Here is a 12,840-nt window from a genome sequence, read left to right on the forward strand (position 1 = left end):
ATACAAATTTGAATACTACATACAAAATGTAACAAGAGGTATTTTCTAATAGCAGTTAATAATTAAGTAAGGATGTTATGGTTTCTTAGACCAAGATCCTCTGATTTTTACCTTTACTTTATTATAAAAATATATATGAGTTAAAAAAATTAGGTATTTCTTAGACAATTAAATTATAAAAATTAATTATTCAGTTAATTGATCCAGTGTAAAATTTAGATTATATTCTAGTTCAAACTTCAAAGTCCTAAGATCACACTAATAGTAAGGTAAAATAATCGGACCAAAACAACAGAAAGTGAGGAAATGGGAGTTAAGAGTTACAAAAAAAAAAAAAAAAAAAAAAAGGGAATTTAATTTGCAGAGGACCAGAGGTAGCAAATAATACAATAATAAATTGATATTTAAATAAACTCAAATCTAAATAATATTATAATTTGACTAAAAACAAAATACACGTACAAACTTATGTGGTAATAAAATAACAGTAAACGTCTTTGTCCCACCCAAGGTTTGCGTCACTAAAACTTCCCACCCCAAAAGTTTCAACATACCACTGTTTAACCCAAAGTTTATATTCCATTACTACCCAAAGCCGATTCCGATGACGAAAATTCTCTCCGTCACCACTATTTGAACTTCTAGTCTCCTCTCTACAAACCCCCTCTTACTTTAGTATCTAATTTCTCACCGATTGTCGGTCATCCCGAAGTTAGTGTTTTATATTCTTAGTTTATTTCCAGCGATGAATATTCAATCGGTCACCACTATTTGATCTAATGGTCTCCACTCTACAAAACTTCTCATACCCTAACTCCTGATAACTCGTCAAATATCGATTGAGAAAGTAAAGTATATGTTGGGTATTAATGAACAGTAATACTACACTAAAAAACTCTTTTCACTAACTTTCTCTCACAAACATGACGTGTAAGCTCATGATTGGTTAACTTGTAATAGATCCCGCTTATCCAATAATGGGTCTCATCTGCTCAAATGCGAGCTGTCATATCAGTATTTGTGAGAAATGTTTGTCAATCTATCTTTATTCATTAATAAAATATAAACATTGGGTAGAAAAATGGTATTTTAAAATTTTTATGGTTGAAAATTAAGGCAGCTTGGGTGGCAAAAAGTCGTTTACTCATAAAATAAATATAATAATGTCAATTGTCACATGGGCTTGTATATAATTGAGTTTGTGTATCTAACTTGTCAGCGTAAATTAATCTTAAATAAAAAGGTGTATAAGATTGGTATTCTGAAACATGCAGGATATTTTTTTAGTGCTAGATAATGTATACGTTTTTTAAAAGAGTAATACTATGTTTATGAGGTTGGTATTATTGTTTTAAAAAACTAATTTTGCTGAGTTTACTTATATATGAAATTAGGTCATTAACCTTATCGGTTTTGACAATTATATATATATAATAGACGTTCTTTTTTATAACTGGGAAAATTATTTATTCTTACTTAAATTTTGTGAGAATAATAATACAATGTTTATAGATAAAACAATAATATTTAAATATAATTTTCACAAAATTTACGTAAAAACGTTAATTATTCTATACCTATGAATTTATTACTCATCTAATATTTATCTTTTTATTTTTGAATCATTTATCCATTTGAATACTAAATTTGTCTTTTTATCAGGGATGACACTAAATATTAAAAAGAAAAAAGAATTTCTTTAGTAAAAAATTCAAAAGCTGAACGGATGTTCAATCTTGTTGTGCTTTCTTTGACCAAATGCATTTTCATCACTTTGTGTCTTTGACCCTCACAACTCCACACAGACAGACACCTAAGCAAGAAGGATGTTAAACTTTAAAATCAATTAAATATGCCTTTATTTATGTAATAATAAATTAATTAAATGAAAGGAGCCAATCCGACACGTATCACGCTCCTTTACGATTTTGACTCGACGGAGCCACCGGAGAGAGAAAAAATTTCACGGACGCAAACAAATATAACATGTAACAAGTTATTTTTTATTTTAAAAAAATATTTAAAAAAAAAACTAATTAAAGAAAACACAAACATCATTATCATCGTCGTTTGAAATTGAATCTCCATTTCATTTGCATTTGTGTTTCATTTCACTCTCCCCCTCTTCCCCTCCATTTCTTTCTTTTTTTTCATTCACAAAGCAAATCATTCGTATATACACGACAATTTTTTTTTTAAATAAATAAAATTAATTTAAAAAAAAAACACTGTAATGAATCAATGATAGAAAGATCGAATTCGTGGCGATCATCAAAACGATTCGTTTTGTTAATCAGAAACCCTAAGCCTATCGTTTCTTTACTTTCCTAGGCTTTCGATCTATTGATACGTGGATCTGGTTTGATCTGAAACGATGCCGTCACAGGGGGATCTGGATAGGCAGATCGAGCACTTGATGGAGTGCAAGCCGTTGTCGGAGGCGGAGGTGAAGACTCTGTGCGATCAAGCGAGAGCGATTTTGGCGGAGGAGTGGAACGTCCAGCCAGTCAAGTGTCCGGTCACCGTATGCGGCGATATTCACGGACAGTTTTATGATCTAATCGAGCTTTTTCGCATAGGTGGCAATGCTCCCGATACTAATTATCTCTTTATGGGCGATTACGTAGGTAAGTCAATCTCTTCTTCTATTTTTCGATCTGGATTTTCATTTTTTCTTATAATTCATGTATTTTATGCTGGCTATTTGCTTGCTATTAAATTTGTTAATTTGTGTATTGAGATGTATGCCAAATTTATAGAAACTGATTTTAAATGTTATCCAATTAGGTTTTATTTGTAGTTTTAGTGATTGTGCAAACGAATATGTTTATTTTATCTTTGTTTTAATTTTGAAATCTGGGTATCTGGATGAAAATTAATGAAAATGAATGCTCTAGCACATTTTAATTAGCTATGTTACTTCTATGTAGATCGTGGGTACTATTCAGTAGAGACTGTCACGCTTTTGGTGGCACTGAAAGTTCGGTACAGAGATAGAATTACAATCCTTAGAGGAAATCATGAAAGCCGGCAAATAACACAAGTGTAAGATTTTTTTCTCAGTCATTTGAGTTGCTTCATTGTACTTCAGTGTAAAAGTTTTATGCTGGTCGAAGCAGCTCTAGTTTTTATTTTTTATTATGAAACCAGGTGGTGTCTTTGTTGTCTGTGGCCCTACATTCTTAGTAGGAGCGATATATGAAGAAATACTGTATCTATGTGCTTTTCCTTGGTATCATTCTTTTGTGATAGTTAATGTTTTGATTATGATTGTGAAGTTATCTACACCACTTTGCTTTTTCTAGAGCGATATATCTGAACCGTGGTTTGTGAAAGGAGTTTTGCATGTGATATGACTTGCACACTTTATCCCTTTTTTCTCAAACTGTATTTGAGTGTTTTGCCCGCTGTAGGAGTTTACAGGACCTGTTCCTTTGTGGGCTGAGAATGTGAAGATTCAGATTTGATTGGAAAATACCTCTAACAAATATACACAAAGAATTAAGTGGGGTTTGCATTCCAAGTTACTATACACTGTTATTGAATCTTAGGATTAGAATATTATATTTCAGAGAAAATTACTTTTACCTTTCATGTGATGCACACTACTGTGGCGGTCATGAATTGCCATAAACTATGCACTGTGCTAATCTCAGTTGATATCAAATACTTAAATATGTTTGTTTCCATAGCATTTACCATGCTAGGAGTTACATATTTGGAGGGATTTTTGCATATTTAAGTGCTTATCTACATATGCAATTATGCTATAGTCTTAATCCGTGGAGTCTTGAACATAGTCACCAACTCATCCTGTTGCAGACTTTTTAATTTCTTTGATTGTTATTCTAAGAATCTTAGCTCTACTAAAATTTCAGAGTCTTGTATGAGAATTCAACTGAATATATGCTTGTTTCGTGGGAGGGATTGGAAAATGAGGGAAAGATTGGTAGGATAGAGGTGGGGAGGATAGGGAAACCTTTGTGTTCGGTGGAGAGAAAATGAAAGAAGAGATAAAGGGGTAAAATTGTAGAATGATATGATTTTTTAGTGGTAGTTAATTTTAATTCCTCCATTTTGTCTACTTCTGGAACTACTGGTTTGATGGGTGTTCCTCATCTCTCTTCTGTGCATCAAGTAAGGGATTGGGGTTTCTCTTCTCTCTTGTTCATTCCATTGTCAGTTCTTTCTCTCTGCCTTCCTACCAGACACTTTCTCATGGTTCTTAGTTGATATGAGTTTGCCTTGAACAATTCAAATGTTGATTTACCTCTTAGATATTATTTTCTAGAATTTACATGTTATAAAGTGCTATATTGTGGTTTATGTTCTAATACAAAAAAATATAGGAATTTCTTATGTAAGGTCACGTGCATGTATGAGAGAGAGATGGGAGATATAGATTAATTTTGACCTCCTAATCGGAAATGAGTTAAGAAATCAACATGACAAGAATACTTACATATTAAATAAGAATTACATAACACATTAGTGTGTCTTAGTTTACTTAAACTAAGGATCTTTTGTTACAATGATTATGTGTTAGACCACCCATACGCAAGGTTTATAAATTGAAAGGCAAGAGTAGGAATAGGCATTAAGGTGCAGTGAGGGTGATGTGACAGTGAATGTGGAGAGTGGTGAGTTTGTTATGAGTGTGGAGAGTTTGTTATGAGAAAGAACACGCGGCTAATAGCTGCTTTAAACTCATCCCATGACTTGAAGGGTTTGCGCACTTCCACCCATTGGTACCAATTCAATGCCCTTCCCTCCATACACACAGCGGCGGCTTCAACCATCTCCGATGTTCCATATTTGTTAATGGAAAAGTAGCGATCTGCCCGGAATGTCCACCCAAATGGATCCTCTCCATTGAAGATTGGAAGCTCAAGTTTCTTGCCTTTCTTCTCCTCTTTCCCAATATCTCTATTAATTTCTCGCCCCTGTTCTTGGACAACACCAGAATCATGATTCTCGGAGGACGACAGTGTCTTCTCCTTCTCGCAATAACGTTTTTCATCCCTTTCTTCCCTAATCCTCATTAACTCTTGCATCTCGGTCAGGTATTCTTTAAGGCTACCCAAATCAGTCTTCACTGAGCTCATGTCCTCCTTCACCAATTTCATTTCTTTTTCCATATTTTCCATTCTGTTCTCCATCTTCAATTTGACCATTCCCCAGCCAAGCTCTGATACCAAGCTGATGGAACTCCCCTGAAAAACAAATCCAAACAACAACCGCAAACACAAGCACAATAGCAAATAACTGCACAATCTGAAAAGAACTGAAATAGTATTAATTAGGATTGAAATATCCCTTGAAAGAGCAATTCATTCAACAAGCAGATTCCCAGCAGTTCGAGGAGCTGGGGGCCTCCCAATTTGTCCTATGAAGATATTCCTTGATAATGACCTGGCCTCTCTCCCTCCTCTCTATATACTAATTATTCTATTCTGTATCAACTGATATCAACCACGTGTACTTTCTTATAACAAACTCTTCACACTCATAACAAACTCACCACACTCTCCGCATTCACTGTCACGTCACCCTCACTGCACTTTAATGCCTATTCCTACTCTTGCCTTTCAATTTATAAACTTTACGTATGGGTGGTCTAACATTATGTCTTATATGAGGTTGGCATGGACAGAGTCCTCAATGTAACTGGTTAATGAGAACACTGCCGAAGCAATCAACTGAGTTATGCCATTTCTTTGGATTAACTCTCTTTTGCATACATTACTTCAAGATCACCTTATTTTGGGTAAAAAATTATGCTGTTTTTGTTAGAAAACATGTAGATCCTATGCACATAGCAGTTGTTTCTTTCTCTATGCCAGAAATTACAGAACATTGTCTCATAGCTGTTCTTTTTTTTTTTTTTTTTTTTTTGGCCAGTGGTGTTTTTCTTTTCTCTCTTTATCTCAAAGTGTATTTAGTGCTGTTACTTATCAAAAAGAAGATTTTTTAGTGCCATGGTCAACTACATAAGACGGATTAGTGTGATTATGCAAAGGGAGATTGCATAACAGATATATCTTTCCATCTCCCATAGATTTGAGTCAAGGTGGATGTGGGTTGCTGCTCTTTGACAGCGCATTAATGTAGAACTGGTAGATACTAAATGCTCTGTTTGAAGCAGATGCATGTATGAGGGCAGGGAGGGGTAAGGGAGAAAAAAGACTCTGGTAGTTGTGTTAAGATGGCTTATAACATGGGAAAAATGTTGATCCTAATCAAATTGATGTTTGAAACACATTTTATGGGAGATGGAAAGATATATAAGTTCTTTAAGCTTCTCTCTCTCAAATACACACTTAGATACAGCGTACTGCATATGCATGGACACTCTTAGATGGTGATTTTTATGCTGTTATGTTTCATGTGATTCTTTTCCTTTCTGTTTTCAGGTATGGGTTTTATGATGAATGCTTGAGAAAATATGGAAATGCCAATGTCTGGAAGTATTTTACCGACCTTTTTGATTATCTTCCCCTTACAGCCCTTATTGAGAGTCAGGTTTGAGTTGTACATTTTTTGTTGAACTGTCTTACCTTGATTGATGTCACAGTAACCTCTAACCCCCTTAAATTTTTTGTCTTAGATCTTCTGTTTGCATGGGGGACTGTCACCATCTTTGGATACACTAGATAACATCAGGGCCTTAGACCGCATACAGGAGGTATGTTTAGAATGACTAGGCTGATGCTTTTTATTGAAGCACAATCAAGATTATAAATTTTATAGGTGTTTCAGGTGTTTAATTTAGCACATTATTGCTAGTTTTTTTTATCTTTTACCATTGATTTGGTGTTCTTCATGTAATGGTGCCTTGTGTCTTAATAATTGGTGCACATGTAGGTTCCGCATGAAGGACCCATGTGTGATCTCTTGTGGTCTGATCCAGATGACCGCTGTGGATGGGGAATATCTCCTCGTGGTGCTGGTTACACTTTTGGGCAGGATATTGCAGCTCAGTTCAATCACACAAATGGACTCTCACTGATTTCAAGGGCACACCAGCTTGTCATGGAAGGATACAATTGGTGTCAGGTGTGACAACCTTTAGGGATTTTATTAGCTTTGTTTATATCATTTTCATTTATTATTTGTTATTAGTTATTAACTACCATTTAATTTCTCCTTTAGGAAAAAAATGTTGTGACTGTATTTAGTGCTCCAAACTATTGTTACCGGTGTGGAAATATGGCTGCAATTTTGGAGATTGGGGAGAATATGGACCAGAATTTTCTTCAATTTGATCCTGCACCCCGGCAAATAGAGCCTGATACCACACGCAAGACACCTGATTATTTTTTGTAATTTTCATATTTCGACCATCTGTTTGTAATTTCTGTTTGCTTCTTTACCAGTGTAGATGTGTTCTAAAAAGAGGAGCTTTTGTTGTTTAAGTTGAGGTTGATCAACATCATTCTTTTGTTTGGAGTTTGACCTACTACTGCATTGTTGATGTGCTCAAGGAATCCATAGGAGTACTGACAGAAGGCACCAATAGCCTTGTGTCTTGTATATTTTTTTTAAAAAGGGCGGGAATAACATGTTATATATTGTTCTATAATTTCACATTTCGGAGTAGAAAGCAGATTATTGAAGCAGTTTGTTCGTTAAAAGCATTTCCGTTACCCATGGGTTGGAAACGGAACAACTGCCCGTTGATTTTCTATATGCAGGAATGAATAACGGGCTCCCTCCTCCAACATTCAGTGTGACCAACTATGGCTCTTCTTTGTTTTAATTAAAATATAAACCAANGAGCAGACGTTCTTCGAAGTCTTATGCTGACACAAGCCAATGGAAGCACCTGATAAACCTTAACTTGTTCGGAAACCAACCATTTTTTTTCCCCTTAGGTATTTATTCAAAATAAGTGTGCTGGCCTGTTGGTTCTAAAACTAATCCAAATTAAGTTCATGACAATTTAGGAAGGAGGATTAAAGTCGTACAAGACATCAGTGACCAAGTCTCCAACAACAGCAATCGTCAGCAGCTGCAAAGAATACTTTTAATGATCAAGTCTAGTAATCGTCAAGAGCTGTAGGGAGTAGTTTGATGACCAAGTCCATTGATCGTCAGCAGCTAAATTTTTCACCAGCTTTGACTCTCAGATAGCACCAAGGGCCAGGAGATATAGCCTTCTACATTGGCTAGCCGCATTTTGGATAATCATTGTAACTTTCAAGACCCATATATACAGAGATCCTCCATTTAAGAATTGCAAATGATAGTTGAATGTTACATAAAAACATGCGGTCTGACTTCATAACGTGATGTAATGTTTATTCATTAAAAAAAAAAAAAAAAAGAACAAAAATGGTGCAACCCTGGTGGAACATGTGGAATGATTGAGAGTTAAAAGAATGACAACATTTTGCCAAAACAAAAACAACCTGGCAGTTGGCATGGACCCTATTCTCAATCATTATTCTAATATCTCAAGCTTGTTAGTTTCACTCAATGGAGTACAAATACAAATATCTGGAACCCATTACACAACCTCAAAAGCCATAACAGTGGACGCTCAGCTGTGGCCTCTTGACAGTGGCATGTCGGAGCCTTCCTTCCATTGAAGAGAGCGTTTAGGTTTGATTTCCAAGTCCAGTGTTAAAGTTTCATTCTGTAGATGTTAAATTAGTTAAAAGAGAAGAAGAAGTAATTAAAACTCACAAAGAAAAGAGTCGTTTGGTGCACCTGTCAAAGGCAGCCTGGCTAATGGGAATTACACCAGATGGGGATACAAGAGCATCCACTGGTACATCAGTTGGAGTGACTGGTATAATTCCTTCATCCATGATCTGCAAAGAGTATGACAGTGCAACTGCAAAATCAAAGTACAAACATAAATAATGTAATCAGGTTATTTTACTCATAGGCATTGCTTTTCGCTTTTTATGATTATAAATGAAACAGAAGCAATCCACACCAAGTAGGGGCTGCCTCCAATTCCTCTCCTTTGCCAGCTCCTGGTATTTCTTCAGGAAGGTATCATAATAACTTCAGAGTTTTAAGACATAATGTTAGTAACAACAATGGATAAATTAAAGCAAAGCTACAATTATCAATACTAATTTAAGAATTTACAATCAAGCTAAAGCTAGACGAAGAAAAAGCAAAAAAGCAAAAAATAAAAAAATATTGAGCCTTATTAACCATTGAGGTAAACAGAGAGTTTAAATTATCGTTACAATTCTAGTGGTTACAAGAGTGGGTTCAGCAAGATTTTTGGGGCAACAACTATGTTCAAGAACTGATATTGGAAGTTCTGAAGATCTAAAAGTTACAGCTTTTGTATATCAGATTGAGCAATCTGAATATTCTCTCTCAACAAGAGGCCCAGCAACCAATAGAAGTTTCCTTTTTGTCTAAATTTTTTAAACAAGCAGCCATAGAGCACTGAGAGGCAACCAGGCTTGTGAAGTGTGGGCTTAAAGCAGGATTAAAGGTTTAATATTGCATGTAAGCCTGCTTACATGCATATAAGTGAAGCATGTCTGTGCATCTCTAAAACTCAAATTACAATACCACAGAGGTTAAACAGTTTTTGCAAGGCGTGAGCAAGAACCTTACCCTCCACCACGGCCCATGCGTCTCCCAGATCTGTCAAATGCAAGTCCTGGAAAAATTACCAGATGAATACGACTGACTGCAGTTTCAATTATAAAATCTACATGATAATTAACAGAAGAGGAAAGATGACAAGAATACCAGGTAAGAGGAGTAAATCCACTGGCTCATTTGCCTGCAACACTGCAATAGGGGAGATCTTTATAATTAATATCAGTTAAAAACACAAAGAAAATTGAGATAGAATGTATTTGCCTATGGTTTTATTAGTGCATATTTAGAATATGAAAATTCAACACTAGCATACAAATGTTTTTTCATAAGAGAAGGATTAAACACATAAATTTAGTTTATATTTGGGTGAATGGACATATTCGGGGATTATGAGTTTTCTCAAAGCACAGTAGAACAAAAATTTCTTATAGCATTAATCAAAATCTATTTCCTTTCAACTTCTTTTTTCTATGAATGCGCGTATGATACAAGTATATAGCTAATGCAACATTTTGAAGAACAATGTACCATCCTCTCGCTCATTTCCATCAGCGTCCACAGGGTACATTTTTTATATGTCAAAGGAAATTGCTAATGAGATGCTGAGAAGTTTGGGATAGATAATGTAAGTCTGTTGGCACACCTTTGGTGCAAAATCAAAGGTTGTGTAAAGAGGATGAGCAGCCCCGGTGGATGAAACTAATTATGAAAGTGGATTGGGAGTTTCTGTATTTAACACAATAAGACCTGATCTAATGTTTGCCACTAGTCTCCTATCAAATTTATGAGCAAACCAAGTGAGGAGCTCTTAAAGCAGCCAAGAGAGTACTGAAGTTTATCAGAGGAACAACAAATCATGGAATCTGGTTCAGAAGTCTAAAAACTTCAGATTGGTGGGCTATGTAGACATATTTGGAGGCTCTGTGATGACATGCGAAGCACATCAGGGTATGTTTTCCTTGCTGAATTGTGGAGCTTTTTGCTGGTCTTCCAAGAAGCAAGAACAGTGGCTCAATCCCTACAGAAGCTGAATACATATTAGCTGTGTGCAGTAATCAAGCCATATGGTTGAGGAATATGCTAAATGATATGGAGGTAAAACACATGTGAGCCTACTGAAATTTTTTGTGATAATCAATTGGCTGTTGTTATGGCAAAGAATCCGGTTCATGCATGGTCGAACTAAGCACATAACATTAGTTTCATACAGTGAGGAGGCCAGCAATGCAGGGAAATCAATTGACTCACTGCAGGGGAAGTTCAATTGGCTGACATCTTTACAAAGGCTTTATGTAAGTCCAAGTTTGAAGATCTTAAACTTAAACTTGGTGTCTCAAGCAAAAATATCAAGGAAGAGTGTTCAAAGTAATGATTTTGCTTGAAACATATTTTTGGATTATTAGACTGAAGCAGGAAACTACCGGCAAAAGGGCAGAATTTGAAGTGGTAAAGTTGGCCTGAGCAGTTCACCCGTAGCTGGTTTGTGCATGCTGGTGATTGTTGGTGAATTCAGCATACATTCGGCTGCCCTCTTTATATCAAGTTAATGTGATAGTAATTCGAGTTGCTAAAGATGTATGGTTAAGATGATTTTGGGATAAAATATGTTTATGTTAGGTACAACAGTAGGATTACATGTATAAACTTTGATGTCTTGGTGAATGCATATTGAATACAGGTCTTCATCTCTCTTATCTCTTCCTTCCTTTTTCTCTCCGTGAACCATCATTTGCATGCTCCAATAACCAACAAATAAGGCATATAAGCCTCAGAATATCGTTTCTTGTTACTGAAGGCAGAAGTTGTCATGAGAAATTAATGTTTAAAAACACTTTTAAAACTCATTAACATATTATGCTTCAAGTAGCGAGTTTCTTTGCAATATTGTTTTTTTAAATAAGAGCATCAATATTTGCAGTGGAATCTGGTGGGTTTCCTTCGCCTGAAGCCATATTTAAGATTTTATTTTATCTTGCCTCTATAATCCATCATGAGTTATAATTCTATAAGCACTATTGTACTTACCTTTCTGCAGGCTAGGAGAGAAAAAATTTGAGAGGATGAAGATTCTCCAGGATTTGGCCCCTGGATGTAACAAGGTATCTTCAGTTGTCTACTACTTACTATCCGTTTCTTTGGCTAGTCTCAACTTATTCTTAGGAAGAAATTATATGAATTCACTGTAAGTTTTTTTGTCATTTATTTAATAAAGTCCAATCTGCAATCTCATTTGATTTGGTAATCATCTATTAATAAATGGTTGCTCACAATCAGGTTATTAAAAGCACTTGTCCTTGATAAGATAATTAACTACATCCGTCACTTCAGCAGCAGGTTGAGGTGTAGATATCCCATCTTATCTGTCTGTAGCCATATGACATTTTCTTCTTTAGCTGGTAAACATAATTTAATTATTTTTTTCACTCTTGTAGTTCCTATCAATGAAGTTGAAGCCGTCAATTCGAGGGTGAGCCTGAATCCTACCGTTGAGGGATTTCATTCAAAAGATGTAAGCCTACTGATGCTGACTGATTGCTTAATAATTTCTTTATATAAAAGCATTGACTCCAATAATGTGAAATTGTTTTGATGTTTGAGGTTACATGGTGATCATTGACACTGCCGTACTGGAATTTGAATTTAGTACTTCTCTTACCAAATCTTTCTGGCAAATGAAATGAACCAAGAGTGCAATTTAGATGTTTGTTGACTGTTTCAGAACCAAATCAATTCCAGTGAACATCACATAGAATAACCAGTATTTATGCTTATTTAGTAGACGTTTAGTCATTTACAATCAAATGATTCATATGAGTAGTTTTCAACTAATCGCGTGAAGAATTGGTTTTTATTGAGAACTGGTCTTCTTGTGTGATTCTTTGATCAACTGCAATGTTATAAAATTTCTAAGAATTGAAAAAATTCAACCTGTTTGGAAGGATAGGATTTTTCTCTTCATTCTAGTGAAGAGAAATAATCAGTTGGTTAGATCTCGAGATGTGTAAATAATGTTCGATGAGAGCCCTATATTGACTGGATACGATTGTACTCTATTAATCAGTTCTTAAGCAAAATTTATCTGAATTCAGTTCTTGGAACGTATCTGAAAGATTGTGTTTATTGAAGAAATACTTTGTCTTGCGAAAAAATAAAAAAATAATTTATGTGGGGTTATTTTACCAGGTATAAAAAAATCTGTATGTATGTATCTTTGAATCAAGTCATTGCCATAACAAGTAGATTGGCGTGTGTTCGTATTAT

The 12,840-nt window shown here is 35.2% G+C and overlaps 1 protein-coding gene and 1 long non-coding RNA gene across 2 annotated transcripts; one reads left to right on the forward strand and one right to left on the reverse strand.

The window, feature by feature from the left end:
- Positions 1–2,109: 2,109 nt before the first annotated feature.
- Positions 2,110–7,582, forward strand: LOC116136159 (serine/threonine-protein phosphatase PP2A catalytic subunit). Its single transcript, XM_031421855.1, has 6 exons — positions 2,110–2,627; positions 2,931–3,045; positions 6,414–6,522; positions 6,608–6,685; positions 6,865–7,056; positions 7,153–7,582. The coding sequence occupies exons 1-6, from the start codon at positions 2,375–2,377 to the stop codon at positions 7,324–7,326; spliced, it is 921 nt and encodes a 306-aa protein (XP_031277715.1). The 5' UTR covers positions 2,110–2,374; the 3' UTR covers positions 7,327–7,582.
- A 784-nt stretch (positions 7,583–8,366) lies between these two features.
- Positions 8,367–10,141, reverse strand: LOC116136199. Its single transcript, XR_004128993.1, has 5 exons — positions 10,108–10,141; positions 9,727–9,768; positions 9,589–9,634; positions 8,713–9,015; positions 8,367–8,638 (listed from the first exon to the last, which is right to left on the reverse strand). It is a non-coding gene; the product is annotated as an uncharacterized LOC116136199 (long non-coding RNA).
- Between the last annotated feature and the right edge of the window lie 2,699 nt (positions 10,142–12,840).

This window comes from Pistacia vera, unplaced genomic scaffold, assembly GCF_008641045.1.
Source record: "Pistacia vera cultivar Batoury unplaced genomic scaffold, PisVer_v2 Contig31, whole genome shotgun sequence".
Taxonomy (NCBI): Eukaryota; Viridiplantae; Streptophyta; class Magnoliopsida; order Sapindales; family Anacardiaceae; genus Pistacia; species Pistacia vera.

Excerpts from the sequence above, each read along its gene's own strand:
- LOC116136159 (XM_031421855.1), top strand. The coding sequence starts at position 2,375 with ATGCCGTCACAGGGGGATCTGGATAGGCAGATCGAGCACTTGATGGAG. Across the intron at positions 3,046-6,413 it reads AGCCGGCAAATAACACAAGT|GTATGGGTTTTATGATGAAT; the intron begins GTAAGATTTTTT and ends TTCTGTTTTCAG. Across the intron at positions 6,686-6,864 it reads CCTTAGACCGCATACAGGAG|GTTCCGCATGAAGGACCCAT; the intron begins GTATGTTTAGAA and ends GTGCACATGTAG.